Below are 18,495 nucleotides of genomic sequence, written 5' to 3'. Positions count from 1 at the left end.
GCCTGAGGAGAGAGAAAATGGCGCTGAGCAGTGTGCTGGCTGCCTGAGGAAGAAGCTCCGCCCCCACAATGGCGCGTTTTTACCTCAGAAACTTTTCTTAATATTTATACTGGCGGGGGTAGGGCTGTACCTGGGCATCTTATGCCCCCTTTTTGCCAGTTTATAGAGGTGTTTTTGCTACCTCAGCCGTCACTTTACTTGATAGAAGATCTGTCTTCTTCTACTCACCTGTCTTCTGACTTCTAGCTCTGTGAGGGGGGTGATGGCGTGCTGTGGGAGTGAGCATCTAGACACGGCTAGCGTTCAGTAGCCTTCAGGAGCTAATGGTGTCCTGTCAGCCAGAAGCAGAGCCATGAAACTCTTCAGGAAGTTGGTTCCTACTTCTGTCCCCTCAGTCCCACGAAGCAGGGAGACTGTTGCCAGCAGTTCTTCCTGAAAATTTAAAACCTAACATAAGTCTTTTCAGAGAAGCTCAGTAGAGCTCCCCAGAGTGCATCCAGTCTGCCTGGGCACATTTCTAAAACTGAGGTCTGGAGGAGGGGCATAGAGGGAGGAGCCATTTCACACCCATTGAAAAGTCTTAAGAGTGCCCATGTCTCCTGCGGATCCCGTCTATACCCCATGGTCTTGATGTCGTCCCCAGCATCCTCTACGGACTAGGAGAAAAGGATTTACCGGTAGGTATCAAAATCCTATTTTCGTTACGGTTCTGTAACATTTAGTAGTTCATTATTCTATTCCTGGCTAAAATATTCATTATTTAACTGACAGTAGTTAATTATTATCCTGCTGATCTGATAATTAAATGTACTGAGAAACTAAAGGCCCATACACACTTGCTGATAAAATGAGCGACATCGCTCATTTTCCCCCTCTCTGAGTGACATCGCTCATTTTCCCCCTCTCTGAGTGACATCGCTCATTTTATCGGCAAGTGTGTATGCCACCAGCAACGATCGATGCGCGGCCCCGCGGGTCGGCAACGATCGTCGCTGTCGCCAGTGCATGCATACAGGATCTGGACTGTCGTCCACGACCTGCATGCAGGGCTGGCGGAGGCGTGACGTCACTGAGCGATATGAGCGGTCATATCACTCAGTGTGTACAGTCGGCCTCCGGCCGGCCGGCCCGGGAGGGGAAACATTAGACGACGTCGCTCACAGAGTGACATCGTCTAATGTGTACGGACCTTAACAGTTAACATCTCCAGTTTGTATATGCAAATAAACATGTATTGCAGAGTCTGAATCATGTTGAAAGAGGTTGTGTTTTCTATTGTACTTGTTATACAGACCCCTCTACAAATGTGGTGCCACAGATCTCGGTGAAAAATCTTTCAAATTAAAGATAATCATATACTAGAGGTTTGTCAGCCTATTGTTGGAAGATCACACGGAATATTTCTCTCGCCATTGTTTAACAGATTTGTTCCTGGGTTGAGAAGTGGCTCATACTCCACACCTCTTCAGCTGTGCAATATAAATGTGCACCTTTTATAACAATGGGGGTAATTCAGACCTGATTGTAGCAGCAAATTTGTTATCAGTTGGGCAAAAACCATGTGCACTGCGGGGGGAGAGGGCAGATATAACGTGCAGAATGTTAGATTTGGGTGGGTTAATTTTTTTCTGTGCAGAGTAAACACTGGCTGCTTTATTTTTACACTGCAATTTAGATTTCAGTTTGAACACCCCCCACCCAAATCTAACTCTCTCTGCACATGTTATATCTGCCCCCCCCCTGCAGTTCACATGGTTTTGCCCAACTGCTAACAAACTTGCTGGTACGACCAGGTCTGAATTACCCCCTTTATGTATATTATGTGAGACAAATGCATGATTTAGCAAATCTTTATCTTAAATCAAGCATTTTATTGCCCAGTTCTCTGGTGCAGTGTAGGCATGCGCAATGTGTTGGTGTCTATCAGGGCCGGCTCCAGGCATGTTCGAATAGAGCGGCCACGCGGGGCGCCACCCTTAATGGGCGCCGCACGCTGGTCACCATATTCGTGCCTGCCTGGAGCCAGCCTGCAGTGTCCCGGCCCCAGCCTCTTGTATGTGCTCCGTGCAGCGAGCACACAGGAGTTTTGAGCAGGACTCCCTCTCCCGGCTCCCAGCACCGCAGGTATTGTGACTTGGGAGTGCATTTATGGATCGAGCACTGTTGGTCATATCTGGCACTGTGGGCATTTATGTATCTGGCACTGTGGGGGCACTTATGTATCTGGCACTGTGGGGGCACTTATGTATCTGGCACTGTGGGGGCACTTATGTATCTGGCACTGTGGGGGCACTTATGTATCTGGCACTGTGGGGGCACCTATGTATCTGGCACTGTGGGGGCACCTATGTATCTGGCACTGTGGGGCACCTATGTATCTGGCACTGTGGGGGCACCTATGTATCTGGCACTGTGGGGGCACCTATGTATCTGGCACTGTGGGGCACCTATGTATCTGGCACTGTGGGGGCACCTATGTATCTGGCACTGTGGGGGCACCTATGTATCTGGCACTGTGGGGGCACCTATGTATCTGGCACTGTGGGGGCACTTATGTATCTGGCACTGTGGGGGCACTTATGTATCTGGCACTGTGGGGGCACTTATGTATCTGGCACTGTGGGGGCACCTATGTATCTGGCACTGTGGGGGCACCTATGTATCTGGCACTGTGGGGGCACCTATGTATCTGGCACTGGGGGCACCTATGTATCTGGCACTGTGGGGGCACCTATGTATCTGGCACTGTGGGGTCATATCTGCACTGTGGGGGCATTTATGTATCTGGCACTGTGGGCATTTATGTATCTGGCACTGTGGGGGCACTTATGTATCTGGCACTGTGGGGGCACTTATGTATCTGGCACTGTGGGGGCACCTATGTATCTGGCACTGTGGGGGCACCTATGTATCTGGCACTGTGGGGGCACCTATGTATCTGGCACTGTGGGGGCACCTAAGTATCTGGCACTGTAGGGTCATATCTGCACTGTGGGGGCATTTATGTATCTGGCACTGGGGGCACTTATGTATCTGGCACTGTGGGGGCACTTATGTATCTGGCACTGTGGGGGCACTTATGTATCTGGCACTGTGGGGGCACCTATGTATCTGGCACTGTGGGGGCACCTAAGTATCTGGCACTGTGGGGTCATATCTGCACTGTGGGGGCATATATGTATCTGGCACTGGGGGCATTTATGTATCTGGCACTGTGGGGGCATTTATGTATCGGGCACTGTGGGGGCATATCTGCCCAGTGTGGCCATTTATGTATCTGGCACTGCTGGGGGGCATGTCACATGTATCTGGCACTGCTGGGGGGCATGTCATGTAGTGTTCCCACTAGGCGTCTGTGGTTAGGCAATGTGTCTCAGTGCTCTGCCTGGCGCAAAGTGTCTAACGTGCTGTGCCTGGCGCAAAGTGTCTAATGTGCTGTGCCTGGCGCAAAGTGTCTAGGAGGTTCTACCTGGTGCAATGTGTATAAGCTGCACTACTGAGTGGTGTAATGCGAATTGCCACTATTATGTGGCCACAGACCTTCCCCACGAAGCAGCGCCTCTAAATTTTTGCTGCGCGGCTTCGGCGCGCACTGTCCATGCTTCGGCATGTAGGTAGGGGAGCACCAAGCATTACAGTATGTACATCATTTTGCCTGCCTAACTTAAAAATTTGCCCTCCCTGTGATCAGCACCCTGCCCTAAAAAGTGAACACTATCATGTGTAGCTGGCACTGCTGGGGGGCATATTGTATGTAGCTGGTACTGCTGGGGGGCATGTCATGTGTAGCTGGCACTGCTGCGGGGCATGTCATGTGTAGCTGGCACTGCACATTTTGTGTATCTGACACTATACTGGAGACATTGGGGTCGATTCAATTCAGCAACAGTTGAATAGCGCCGGGAATTAGCTCCCGGCGCTATTCAATACAGCGACTAGGTACCCTCAATTGTCGGGAATTCTTCTCTCAGCCCGGGGGGGGGGGGGGTGAGTGAAGAAAACCGACAAAGAGCGGCCGGCCAAGGCTGATTCTTTCAGGAATCAGCATCGCCGCGGATAGTTAAGTCGGAGAATGCCCGTTCTCCTGACAAAACAACCTGTTAAGTCAGCGAGAACGGGCATTCTCCGACTTAACTGTAGCTGAATTGAATAGCGTCGGGAGCTAATTCCCAGCGCTATTCAATTGTTGCTGAATTGAATCGACCCCATTGTGTGTAAGGAACACTACTGTGGCTGTTATGTGTAAGGCTGCTAATTGTGTGCGTAGAGGGGGTGTGAAAATATATTTATTTATAGTTTGATAATATGACGTTACAAGGCCACGCCCACGTTTCCAGGAGTGCGCACATAGGGTTGGGGGGGCGCTTTTAAATTTTCTCGCTCAGGGTGCTAGTAGGCCTGGAGCCGGCCCTGGTGTCTATTTCCTTTAGTTATGACTAATCGGATAGGTGATGCTAGGTATACAACCATACATGCAGCTAGATAATGGATGTGAGTAAAAGCCAGATCCATACTAGATACATTGGAAAAGCTGGATCCATAATAAAAACAAAATAAGCCAGATTCACATATAACATTTAGTATTGATAGGTGTGTGTGTGTGTGTGTGTGTGTGTGTGTGTGTGTGTGTGTGTGTGTGTGTGTGTGTAAATTTAGTGTGCATCCAGCTTTTTAAATATATTCAGTATGGATCCAGCCTTTGGATTCAGTATGATAGGCTGGCTGTCGGAATGCCGACAGCCGGAATACCAGCGGCGAGCACAGCGTATCCCCTCGCGGGCTCGTCCTGATTCGGGCACGTGGTGACCTTAGGTCGCCACGGAGTTATATTTCCCCTCGGGCGGTGGTCCGTGCCACCACCTGAGGGGAAACATAACCCTGTGGCGACCTAAGGGGATTCAGGCAGGCAGTCGGGATTCCGACCGCCGGTATTTCATGGGGTGTCGGGATTCCGACGTCAGTATCCTAACAGCCGGGATCCTGACAGCCACCAAAATTAATGCCTCCCCCTAGAGAGGAGGGGACCTGTGTACAGTCTCTGGGTGTGTGCCCCCTCCTCTCCCGTCCTGTAGCCGGCAGCAGCGCTGTTAGCGCTCTGTCTAAGCACTAGAGATTCTGGCATAGTGCCAGAGTCTACAGCGCATGCACAAGTCTCCAAAAAAATGGTGCAGCGGCCATTTTTCCGGAGACCTGCGCACGCGCTGTAGACTCTGGCTCTGTGCCAGAGTCTCTAGTGCTCAGACTGAGCGCTAACATCGCTGCTGCAGCTGCCGGCTATGGGACTCGGGAGAGGAGAAGACCCACACCCGGACACCAGAAAGGTAAGTATATAGAAGAAATGGGTGCAGTGTAGGCCCCCTCTGGACCCATTTGCACCGTACACACTGCACCCATTATAGATATGCCACTGCTCCCCAGCTTTTACCATCCTCTCTAGATTAATCTAAGCCGTACGGGACTAAACTCACGTATTCTATCTAATGTCATACACATAGAACTCATCATTAATGAAGCACCCACCCTCCTCGGTACCCATGTTTAAAGTGGCCTATGGGTGTACACAAAGAGAGAGCAGAAGAGGAATGTTATGGTACACCTACCGATCCTGGTTCAACATGGAATTCCCAGAACAAATAGTTCACTGTGTACTATGCTATAATTTTCAAATCGTGGGGATGTTGGCAGCATGATGAGGGAGTTTGGGAGAAAAGGTAAAAAGGCTTTCTTGACCTTTTCAGACTTGAGGGCTAATGGAATGCAGAGGAAGGAATTAACTAGGAAGTTAAAGTGCCACTGCTCAGTAGAGGGATATGTCTGAAAATGAACATTTATTTTATTTAATAAAGGCTAAATATCATTGAGACGTTTTATTATATGCCCAAACGTGTTAAAACATGTAGATTTAAACAACACCGTATATGTCATTATTTTACTTCTAACAGTGTTCCAAACTGGTAAAAGAAATTCGTTCTGCTAAGAAAAGCAGTGGAGAAACTCAAGACGAGAAAGATATTAATATTCGTGATGTACGAGACTTTAACAGATCCATTAATAAGATGCTGGCACAGTCAATGGTGGAAAACCCGGAATTGGCAGTTCCTTTACAGATGTACTTTCAGCAGGTTTGTAGATATTATGCGACATCATTAAGAATAATTTTACCTTTACGGTACATCAGCTGCAAATATTGGTTTATAAATAGGGTATATTTTTCTTTTAGTCACATATTTACTATATCAATTTTACTAATAGATAACGGTGGCCATTCCGAGTTGTTCGCTCGCAAGCTGCTTTTAGCAGCTTTGCACACGCTAAGCCGCCGCCTACTGTGAGTGAATCTTAGCTCAGCAAAATTGCGAACGAAAGATTAGCAAAATCGCGAATAGACACTTCTTAGCAGTTTCTGAGTAGCTCCACACTTAATCGGCATCTGCGATCAGTTCAGTGCTTGTCGTTCCTGGTTTGACGTCATAAACACACCCAGCGTTCGCCCAGACACTCCTCCGTTTCTCCAGCCACTCCCGTGTTTTTCCCAGAAACGGTAGCGTTTTTTCACACACTCCCATAAAACGGCCAGTTTCCGCCCAGAAACACCCACTTCCTGTCAATCACACTCCGATCACCAGAACGAAGAAAAAACCTCGTAATGCCGTGAGTAAAATACCTAACTGCATAGCAAATTTACTTTGCGCAGTGCGAATATTGCGCATGCGCAGTTAGCGGAAAATCGCTGCGATGCGAAGAAAAATACAGAGCGAACAACTCGGAATGACCCCCAACTAGAGATAGAAGTCCAGTCACAGCAAAAAAAACAACAACATTAATACATGCACTGATTTCAATGTGCATTGATATGCTGCTTTGTTTGAATCAGCAAGCATAAGAATACAATATGACGGAATACTTGCTTGGTTTTAATAAGCTATAAAAGTAAAAATAGGATTTTAATACCTACCGGTAAATCCTTTTCTCGTAGTCCATAGGGGATACTGGGATGGTCTTAGTACCATGGGGTATAAATGGGGTCCATTGGAGCCTTGGTACTTTAAATTTCTTCAGAGTGTGTTGGCTCCTCCCCTCTACGCTCCTCCTGCAGACTCAGTCTAGGAAAACTGTGCCTGAGGAGACGGACATACTTTGAGGGGAGGAAAATAGAGAAGAAAGTGGTGAGAGAAAAAACCAGCATACAACAAAACAAGAGGATAGCAACGCTTACCATAACCGGAAAATAGGGACAGCAACAGCAGCCCCAACTACCAACACACAAGAACAACTCTTGGGGGAAAATAACGAAGCACAGAGGCAGGCGCCCAGTATCCCCTACAGACTATGAGAAAAGGATTTACCGGTAGGTATTAAAATCCTATTTTCTCTGACGTCCTAAGTGGATGCTGGGACTCTGTAAGGACCATGGGGATTAGCGGCTCCGCAGGAGACTGGGCACAACTAAAGAAAGCTTTAGGACTACCTGGTGTGCACTGGCTCCTCCCACTAAGACCCTCCTCCAGACCTCAGTTAGATTCTTGTGCCCGGCTGAGCTGGATGCACACTAGGGGCTCTCCTGAGCTCCAAGAAAGAAAGTATATTTTAGGTTTTTTATTTTACAGTGAGATCTGCTGGCAACAGACTCACTGCAGCGAGGGACTAAGGGGAGAAGAAGCGAACCTACCTAACTGGTGGTAGCTTGGGCTTCTTAGGCTACTGGACACCATTAGCTCCAAAGGGATCGACCGCATGGAACCGGCCATTGATGTTCGGTCCCGGAGCCGCGCCGCCGGCTCACTTACAGAGCCAGAAGCAAGAAGTGTTCCGGAAAATCGGCGGCAGAAGACTTCAGTCTTCACCAAGGTAGCGCACAGCACTGCAGCTGGGCGCCATTGCTCCTCATGCACACCTCACACTCCGGTCACTGATGGGTGCAGGGCGCTGGGGGGGGGGGGGGGGGGGCGCCCTGAGCAGCAATATAAACACCTTGCCTGGCAAAATCATCACAATATATAGCCCCAGAGGCTATATATGTGATAAATACCCCTGCCAGAATCCATAAAAAAGCGGGAGAAAAGTCCGCGAAAAAGGGGCGGAGCTATCTCCCTCAGCACACTGGCGCCATTTTCTCTTCACAGTGCAGCTGGAAGACAGCTCCCCAGGCTCTCCCCTGTAGTTTTCAGGCTCAAAGGGTTAAAAAGAGAGGGGGGGCACTAAATTTAGGCGCAATATTGTTTATACAAGCAGCTATTAGGGGAAAAATCACTCAGTTATAGTGTTAATCCCTGCATTATATAGCGCTCTGGTGTGTGCTGGCATACTCTCTCTCTGTCTCCCCAAAGGACTTTGTGGGGTCCTGTCCTCAGTCAGAGCATTCCCTGTGTGTGTGCTGTGTGTCGGTACGGCTGTGTCGACATGTGGGATGAGGAAGGTACGTGGAGGTGGAGCAGAGGCCGATAAATGGGATGTCGCCCCCTGTGGGGCCGACACCAGAGTGGATGGATAGGTGGAAGGTATTAACCGACAATGTCAACTCCTTACATAGAAGGCTGGATGACGTAAAACAGCTGTGGGACAGCCGGCTTCTCAGCCCGCGCCTGCCCAGGCGTCTCAAAGGCCATCAGGGGCTCAAAAAAGCGCCCGCTACCTCAGATGGCAGACACAGATGTCGACACGGAGTCTGACTCCAGTGTCGACGAGGTTGAGACATATACACAATCCACTAGGAACATCCGTTACATGATCTCGGCAATGAAAAATGTGTTACGCATTTCTGACATGAACCCAAGTACCACATAAAAGGAGTTTTATTTTTGGGGAGAAAAAGCAGCCAGTGTTTTGTTCCCCCATCAGATGAATGAATGAAGTGTGTAAAGTAGCGTGGGTTCCCCCGATAAGAAACTGGTAATTTCTAAAAAGTTACTGATGGCGTACCCTTTCCCGCCAGAGGATAGGTCACGTTGGGAGATAACCCTTAGGGTGGATAAGGCGCTCACACGTTTGTCAAAAAAGGTGGCACTGCCGTCTTAGGATACGGCCACCTTGAAGGAGCCTGCTGATAAAAAGCAGGAGGCTATCCTGAAGTCTGTATATACACACTCAGGTTATATACTGAGACCTGCAACTGCCTCAGCATAAATAGTGCTGCTGCAGCGTGGTCTGATACCCAGTCAGATAATATTAATACTCTAAGACAGGGATAATAGTTTGCTAACATAGAGCATGTTAAAGACGTCGTCTTATATATGAGGGATGCACAGAGGGATATTTGCCGGCTGGCATCCAGAATTAATGCAATGTCCATTCTGCAAGGAGGGTATTAGAAACCCGGCAGTGGACAGGTGATGCTGCCTATAAAAGGCACATGGAGATTCTGCCTTATAAGGGTGAGGAATTGTTTGGGGATGGTCTCTGGGACCTCGTATCCACAGCAACAGCTGGGAAGAAATTTTTTTACCTCCGGTTTCCTCACAGCCTAAGAAAGCACTGTATTTTCAGGTACAGTCCTTTCGGCTTCAGAAAAGCAAGCGGGTCAAGGGCGCTTCCTTTCTGCACAGAGACAAGGGAAGAAGGAAAAAGCTGCACCAGCAGCCAGTTCCCAGGATCAAAAATCTTCCCCCGCTTCCTCTGAGTCCACCGCATGACGTTGGGGCTCCACAGGTGGAGACAGGTGCGGTAGGGGCGCGTCTCGGGAACTTCAGGGACCAGTGGGCTTGCCCACAGGTGGATCCCTAGGTTCTGCAAATAGTATCACAGGGATACAGGCTGAAGTTCGAGGCGACTCCCCCTCGCCGTTACCTCACATCAGCCTTGCCTGCTGCCCTCGGAGAAAGGTAGTACTGGCGGCAATTCACAAGCTGTACTTCCAGCAGGTGAAATCAAGGTACCCCTCCTTCAACAAGGCCGGGGTTACTATTCCAAAATGTTGTGGTACCGAAACCAGACGGTTCGGTGAGACCCATTCTAAAATTGAAAGCCTTGAACACTTATATACGAAGGTTCAAGTTCAAAATGGAATCGCTCAGGGCGATTATTGCAAGCCTGGAGAATTTCATGGTATCACTGGACATCAAGGATGCTTACCTGCATGTCCCTATTTACCCTATTCACCAGGAGTACCTCAAAATTGTGGTACAGGATTGTCATTACCAATTCCAGACGTTGCCGTTGGTCTGTCCCCGGCACCGAGGTATTTACCAAGGTAATGGCCGAAATAATTATCCCGTACTTGGACGATCTCCTTATAAAGGCGAAGTCCAGGGAGCAGTTGTTCGGCGGAGTAGCACTATCTCGGGAAGTGCTACAACAGCACGGCTGGATTCTGAATATTCCAAAGTCCCAGCTGGTTCCTACGACGCGTCTACTGTTCCTGGGTATGGTTCTGGACACAGAACAGGATAAAAAGGGTTTCTCCCGGAGGAGAAGTCCAAGGAGTTGTCGTCTCTAGACAGAGACCTCCTAATACGTATACAGGTGTCGGTGCATCAATGCACGCGAGCCCTGGGAAGGATGGTAGCTTCTTACGAAGAAATTCCATTCGCCAGGTCCCATGCAAGGATTTTCCAGTGGGATCTGTTGGACAAGTGGTCCGGGTCGCATCTTCAGATGCATCGGCGGATAACCCTGTCTCCAAGGGCCAGGGTGTCGCTGTTGTGGTGGCTGCAGAGTGCTTATCTTCTAGGGGACCGCAGATTTGGCATACAGGACTGGGTCCTGGTGACCACGGATGCCAGCCTTCGAGGCTGGGGGGCAGTCACACAGGGAAGAAACTTCCAAGGCTATGGAAAAGTCAGGAGACTTCCCTACACATAAATATTCTGGAACTAAGGGCCATTTACAATGCCCAAAGTCAGGCTAGACCCCTGCTTCAACACCGGCCGGTGCTGATCCAGTCAGACAACATCACGGCGGTCGCTCATGTAAACCGACAGGGCGGCACAAGAAGCAGGATGGCGATGGCAGAAGCCACAAGGATTCTCCGATGGGCGGAAAATCATGTGTTAGCACTGTCAGCAGTGTTCATTCCCGGAGTGGACAACTGAGAAGCAGACTCTCAGAAGACACGACCTCCACCCGGGAGAGTGGGGACTTCATCCAGAAGTTTTCCAAATGATTGTACACCGTTGGGAAAGGCCACAGGTGGACATGATGGCGTCCCGCCTCAACAAAAAGCTACAAAGATATTGCGCCAGGTCAAGGGACCCTCAGGCGATAGCTGTGGACGCTCTGGTAACACCGTGGGTGTACCAGTCGGTGTATGTGTTCCCTTCTCTGCCTCTCTTACCCAGGGTAATGAGAATAATAAGAAGGAGAGGAGTAAGAACTATACTCATTGTTCCGGGTTGGCCAAGAAGAGCTTGGTAACCAGAACTCCAAGAAATGATCTCAGAGGACCCATGGCCTCTGCCGCTCAGACAGGACCTGCTGCAGCAGGGGGCCTGTCTGTTCCAAGACGTACCGCGGCTGCGTTTGACGGCATGGCGGTTGAACGCCGGATCCTGAAGGAAAAGGGCATTCCGGAGGAAGTTATCCCTACGCTATTTAAAGCTAGGAAAGAAGTGAACGCAAACCATTATCACCGCATATGGTGGAAATATGTTGCGTGCTGTGAGGCCAGGAAGGCCCCAAAGGAGAAATTTCAGCAAGGTCGATTTCTGCACTTCCTACAGTCAGAGGTGACTATGGGCCTAAAATTGGGTTCCATGAAGGTCCAGATTTCGGCTCTATCGATTTTCTTCCAAAATAGAACTGGCTTCACTGCCTGAAGTTCGGACTTTTGTTAAGGGAGTGCTGCATAGTCAGCCCCCGTTTGTGCCTCAAGTGGCACCGTGGGATCTCAACGTGGTGTTGGATTTCCTGAAGTCGCATTGGGTTGAGCCACTTAAATACGTGGAGCTACAATACCTCACGTGGAAAGTGGTCATGCTGTGGGCCGTGGCGTCGGCCAGGCGTGTATCAGAATTGGCGGCTTTGTCATACAAAAGCCCTTATCTGTATTTTATATGGATAAGGCGGAATTGAGGACTCGTTCCCAATTCCTTCCTAAGGTGGTATCAGTTTTTCATGTGAACCAACCTATTGTGGTGCCTGCGGCTACTTGGGACTTGGAGGATTCCAAGTTACTGGACGTAGTCAGGGCCCTGAAAAGTATATGTTTCCAGGACGGCTGGAGTCAGGAAAACTGACTCGCTATTTATCCTGTATGCACCCAACAAGCTGGGTGCTCCTGCTTCTAAGCAGACTATTGCTCGCTGGATCTGTAGCACGATTCAACTTGCACATGCTGCGGCTGGACTGCCGCACCCTAAATCTGTAAAAGCCCATTCCACGAGGAAAGTGGGCTCTTCTTGGGCGGCTGCCCGAGGGGTCTCGGCTTTACAACTTGCCGAGCTGTTACTTGGTCGGGATCAAACATTTTTGCAACAGTCTACAAGTTTGATACCCTGGCTGAGGAGGACCGAGAGTTTGCTCATTTGGTGCTGCAGAGTCATCCGCACTCTCCCGCCCGTTTGGGAGCTTTGGTATAATCCCCATGGTCCTTACGGAGTCCCAGCATCCACTTAGGACGTCAGAGAAAATAAGATTTTACTCACCGGTAAATCTATTTCTCGTAGTCTGTAGTGGATGCTGGGCGCCCATCCCAAGTGCGGATTGTCTGCAATACTTGTTTATAGTTATTGCCTAACTAAAGGGTTATTGTTGAGCCATCTGTTGAGAGGCTCAGTTATATTTCATACTGTTAACTGGGTATAGTATCACGAGTTATACGGTGTGATTGGTGTGGCTGGTATGAGTCTTACCCGGGATTCAAAATCCTTCCTATTTGTGTCAGCTCTTCCGGGCACAGTATCTTAACTGAGGTCTGGAGGAGGGTCTTAGTGGGAGGAGCCAGTGCACACCAGGTAGTCCTAAAGCTTTCTTTAGTTGTGCCCAGTCTCCTGCGGAGCCGCTAATCCCCATGGTCCTTACGGAGTCCCAGCATCCACTACGGACTACGAGAAATAGATTTACCGGTGAGTAAAATCTTATTTTCTGTAACGTCCTAGGGGATACTGGGATGGTCTTCGTACCATGGGGAAGTCCCAAAGCTCCCAGAATGGGTGGGAGAGTGCCGAGACCCCTGCAAAACCGATTGACCAACTGAAGGTCCTCAGTAGCTAAGGGATCGAACCTGTAGACTTAACAAACGTGTTTGAACACGACCAAGAAGCTGCTCGGCACAAATGTAAAGTCGAGACACCCCAGGCAGCCACCAGGAAGAACGCACCGACTGTGTGGAGTGGGCCTGAACAGACCTCTGCAGCGGCAAAGTCGCCGAAGAGTAAGCCTGTTGGATCGTAAGCCTGACCCAACATGTAATAGACTGCTTCGAAGCAGGACAACCAATCTGTGAAGCATCATAGAGAACAAAAAATTAGTCTGATTTACTTAGACAAGCTGTCCACTGGACATAAATCTCCAAAGCCCGAACCACGTCCAAGGTGTAACAGACGCCAGTGACAACCGTAACCATTATCAGCGAATTGATATGAAATTCTGACACCACCTCAGGCAAGAATGTCTACGAATTCTGAGCTCAGCTTTATGCTCATGAAACACCAGAGAATGACACTTACAGGATAAGGCCCCTAATTCCGAAACATGCCTCGCAGAGGCCAAGGCCAACAGCATGATAGCCTTCCACGTAAAATACCCCGTGTCCACCTTGTGGAAAGGTTCAAATCTCGATTGGAGAAAGGTCAGAACCAAATTGAGATCCCACTGCGCAGTGGGAGACACAAAGGGTGGTTGACTATAAAGGGCACCCATTAAGAATGTCTGGACTGCTGGGAGAACAGCCAATTTGTTTCTGGAAGAAAAGGACAAGGCTGAGATCTGAACTGTTATAGAGCCTAAATGTAGGCGCAACACAACAGCCTGCAGGAAGTGCAAGAAACGTCCCAGACGAAAATCCACAGCAGAATACGGTCGACCCTTAAACTAAGAGACATATGTCTCTCATATGCAATGGTAATGTTTTGACGCGACCTTCTGTCCGGCTGAGATCATAGTCAAAATAACCTTTCCCGGAATCTCTTTTCTGGCAAAAACCTCCCAGTCAACTTCCATTCCATTAAACGTAGCCATGGTAAGTCTGGATAGACTAACGGCCCTTGTGTAAGAAGATCATCCTGAATTGGCAGAGGCCAGTGGCTTTCGAGTGACAATGCCAGAAGGTCTGCATACCAGGCCCTGTGGGGCCAGTCTGGGGCAATCAGAATTGCCTTAACTCTTTTCCATTAAGTCCTTCGAGAACTCTGGCAAGTAGAGGAATTGGAGGGAACAAATACACCAACTGGTAAAGCCACAGCATTGTCAGAGCGTCCACTGCTGCGGCCTGTGGATCCCTCATCCTGGAACAGGAACACAGAAGCTTCTTGGTGAACCGAGAAGTCAACATGTCAAGTTGCGGGTAGCCCCACCGATGAAATATCTGCTGAAAACTTGCGGGTGGAGGCCCCATTCCCTAGGTGCAGACCGTGTCTGCTGAGGAAGTCTACTTCCGAATTGTCTACTCCCGGAATGAGTATAACGGAAATGGCCTTGGCATTCCGCTTAGCCCAGAGGAGTATCCTGGACACCTCTTTCATTGCAGCTCTGCTGTTAGGACCTCCTTGTCGGGTCATGTACGCCACAGTCGGTGGTTTTCCACCCGTACCTGATGACCCGATACTGAAGGATAGAAAAGGCCTGCAGAAGTGCATTGTAAAGTGCCCTGAGTTCCAGAACATATATCGGAAGGGAGACCTCATGATCTGACCACCTACCATGGAACCGAGCCCCTTGGCTCCCTGCACCATAACCTCGAAGGCTCGCAGCCGTTGTTAAACAGAATCCAATCCTGAATTCCAAAATGTCGACCCCCCATCACCAGGTGGGAGATCTGCAACCACCATAAGAGGGAAATCCTGGTCTTTGGTGAAAGACATATCAACTGGCGCATGTGCAGATGTGACCCTGACCATTTGTCCAGCAGATCCAGCTGGAATGGTTGTGCAAGTAGGCGTTTGCAAAGTACTGAGATTTTGTTCGGCTTCAGAATGGAACAAACCATCGTCTGAATTGCCTGTGCCTTGTCCATAGGAAGGAATACTTTCTGAGACACCGTGTCCAGAATCATTACCTGGAACCAAAGCCTCTACGTAGGTTCTAGGTGGGATTTCTGAAGATTGAGAATCCACCCATGATCCGTGAAATGTCGTATTCTATGGCCGATGCTTTCCATTAGCTGTGCTCTGGACAGAGCAGTTATGAGATTGTCCAAGTATGAAACGATGTTCACTCCGATTGTAGAGTTGTAGCGACATCTCTGCCATCACCCTTGTGAACATCCTCGGTGCCGTTGAGAGACCGAAAGGCAAGGCCTATGTCCTGCAGCGCCATCCTGAGGTAAGCCTGATGATGTGGCCATTTCGGGATGTGAAGATACGCATCCTCGAAATCCAGAAATACCAGGAATTCCTCGTTTTACATTAAAAAAAACAATACTTTTACTGTGTCTGTCTCCTTATCAGGGCTATTCAGGACATCTTGAATAGAGTAGATAAGAGCTTCCACTCACTGAGACAGTACCATTCCCCGTATCTACATCCACCTAACCCTCTTCCAGATCTGGCATCTCGTCATCAGATACAGACTAGAACCTGGGGTAATGTACTTTTTGTGAAATAAGTATAGGGGGCTGAGAGGCTGGTGTGTGCAGTAGCGGATCTTGCCACAGGCAAGATCCACTACTGGTGCCGTGCGCGATTATGTCATCGTGCACCGCGCGGCATTGTTGGAGCAGCCATAGACACTAGGTGGTCATAATTGACCTCTAGTGTCTGTGCTGTGCTATGGGAGAGACGTCATGACGTCTCTCCCATAGATCCGAGGAGCGGCGCCGGTGGCCAGACGGAGGGCAGCAGCAGTCGGGAAGCAGGAGCGGGGATGGTATTTATTTATTTATTTTGGTAAGCGGCACAGCTACAGGGAGCACAACTACTGAGGGAACAACTACAGGGGGCATAACTGACCACGCTCCTTCCCCATGAAGCCGCGCCTGTTTTTTTGTCATAGGCACGCACTAACTCTCCTTTACCTGTCGGGGGGGGGGGGTGTCACACCTTGCGCAAAAGGAAACATTCGCCCTGGGCGCCGCAAGTTCTAGAACCAGCCCTGGATGTGTGGTCTGAATTCTTAAACATAAAATCAGTCATATACTTTGTTTAAAATCTTGCTTCTCCTGTCTGTTCAGATGATATGTAAGTAATCATCCTTTTATGTTAGTCCAGCCGTGGTGGCTCTTGAGTGCTGCTTCCTTGTGAAGGGGGGCTGCACTGTGCACACAACAGAGATCCCCCTGGGGGAAGGGAAAACTTTGTGTTACAGGACTGATATGTTTATACAGAACACACAAAGAGGAGCAGTTAATAACACAGTAACCCAGTGTACATCCTGGATGGAGTGAGACAGAGAGAGAAATATTGTCTGTTAAAACTAGTTACCTTATCTAAGGCTCTAGTTTCTTCCCGGCAAAGCACTGCTTTAGCTGTTGAGGCAAGAGTTTAAAAGCTGGTTATTGCTCCTCTCCTTATACAAAACCCCCTGGTACCACTGTAAGGTGCTTTAAGAGGGTCCTTGGAGGAGCAGTGCTTCACTGCATGCAGCTTGTAGTGTGATGCAGCAGGAAATGGCGCCTCTGCTCTCTGGGAAGCCCTACCCCCTGAATGGCGCGCGGTCCCTGTACTTTATTATACTGGCAAGTCTCCAATCTACAGAAAACTGGGTTAAACCCCCTTTGCTGTGTCAGCACCAGTGTGGGTATATGCAGCGGACACCGCAGCCCGCAGCGCTGAGTACCAGCCACGCCCTTATGCCGCCATGTGAACCGGGGACCCACTAACCGGGACCTCGATTCCTGTACTCACCACATCAGCGTCTTCAGCTCTGTTAGGGGTGGCGGCATGCTGTTGGGTGCGCGCACACCCTGGGGGCGAGCAAAACACCTCAGGAGCTATGTGCTGTCAGCGGGGTTCCAGACCATTAACCCTTCAAGAGGTTGCCCCCCCCCCTCACTCCAAAGTCCCATGACGCAGGCAGACTAGTGCCAGCCAGTGCTGCCTGAAAATAACAACGTTTTTGAAGAAAACACTCTGGAGCTCCAGAGAATGCACCCGGCTCCTTGGGCACATTTTTCTAAACAGAGTCTGCAGGAGGGGCATAGAGGGGAGGAACCAGCACACTCTGAAGAAATGTTAAGTGCCAAGGTTCCCAAAATTATTCTAGATATGCCTCGTTTCCCACAGCAAGAGCTCATATACATTTGTGTGTGTGACTGATTAATGGTTTTAAAGAATCTACAGGGAGGTGTATCCTATTGCCAGCGGTAGTTTATAGCACAGTAAAGAAAATGGGCTAATATTGTGATTTCAGCCCAATGGTATTATTGGGCTACCCTATTGTAGTGTGATTTTTTTTTTCTGTGCAGTAATCTACCCGCTACTGGCCGATAAAAGATGGGATCCATGATAACTTCCCGGATCCATGTGTTATCGGCGCAAAAATGAGGGATTATGCTTTGCTGGCGCATAATCCCTTCTCAGCCCTGCTTCGGGGGCTCAGCATGCAGCATTGGGGCTATTAAGATAGCACATGGTGAATCTATTAGTAGCAGTAAATTATCCCTGCTAATAGGATATCCCAGAATATCTTCATTTTACTGCATTTGTCTTCTGCATTGTAACTAGCATTGACATATCCATGGCTAACACAACCGGTAGTTAATCGTATCATTAGAATGTTGGCAGCACAAAGTATTGCAGGAAACTAGTGTGTTCAGCAAAACTGTGGCACATAGGGGTTTTTTCATTGATATACGCAGCCAGATCTGTGTTCATCTCTGCACATGCTAGTGGCCGCCCAGCATGTGTGAGGCCAACTCCTGATGCGTTCGCAATCTAAATGCAACCGCATTGGATCTAAGGTTGGCTGCGCTGTCAGGTGGTCGGCGGCCATTTCTTTTATCGGAGCGGCTGCATGTGACGTCACTCAGCCACCCCGAAAACTGTTAGGCCCCCACCAACACCGACTGGCACTGTCAATCACATTGTGCTCACATCCATTGAGGATGCGACCGCAATGTATGTGTCCTTGCAGCGGCTATGCTGCCATTATCACTACCACCAGAATGCCAGAGGTCTATTGTACAAATTCAGTTAATTGCAAGGTCATTTAGGAGGCATGCAGGATATTAATGGTACGTGTTTTTTACAGTTATTACTTGAAAAGTTCACCTTGCGGTTAATTGAATCGCCCCTTATGTTTAAGTTCAAAATGGGAGAGGCTAGAACTGTACATTACAAACCCAAACATTAGCAGCACAGGGTAGTGCGGTGGGGCTTCTGTCATATTGCCACAGGTAGAATGTGAGCAGTGGGGGGGAGATTTAGGTTTGTTAGCACACCTAAAAAGCACACTAATGGGCAAAAC

The 18,495-nt window shown here is 49.1% G+C and overlaps 1 protein-coding gene across 1 annotated transcript in view; it reads left to right on the top strand.

The window, feature by feature from the left end:
* CCDC39 (coiled-coil domain 39 molecular ruler complex subunit) overlaps window positions 1-18,495 on the top strand; it is a 180,122-nt gene that overhangs the window by 134,141 nt on the left and 27,486 nt on the right. Inside the window, exon 18 of the mRNA XM_063916326.1 lies at window positions 5,943-6,122. Coding sequence (XP_063772396.1) covers window positions 5,943-6,122 — 180 coding nt within the window. The remainder of the gene's footprint in view (window positions 1-5,942; window positions 6,123-18,495) is intronic.

Source organism: Pseudophryne corroboree, chromosome 4 (genome assembly GCF_028390025.1).
Source record: "Pseudophryne corroboree isolate aPseCor3 chromosome 4, aPseCor3.hap2, whole genome shotgun sequence".
NCBI lineage: Eukaryota > Metazoa > Chordata > Amphibia > Anura > Myobatrachidae > Pseudophryne > Pseudophryne corroboree.
Note: the sequence above shows the minus strand (reverse complement) of the source record. Positions and strands in the feature narration are given on the sequence as shown.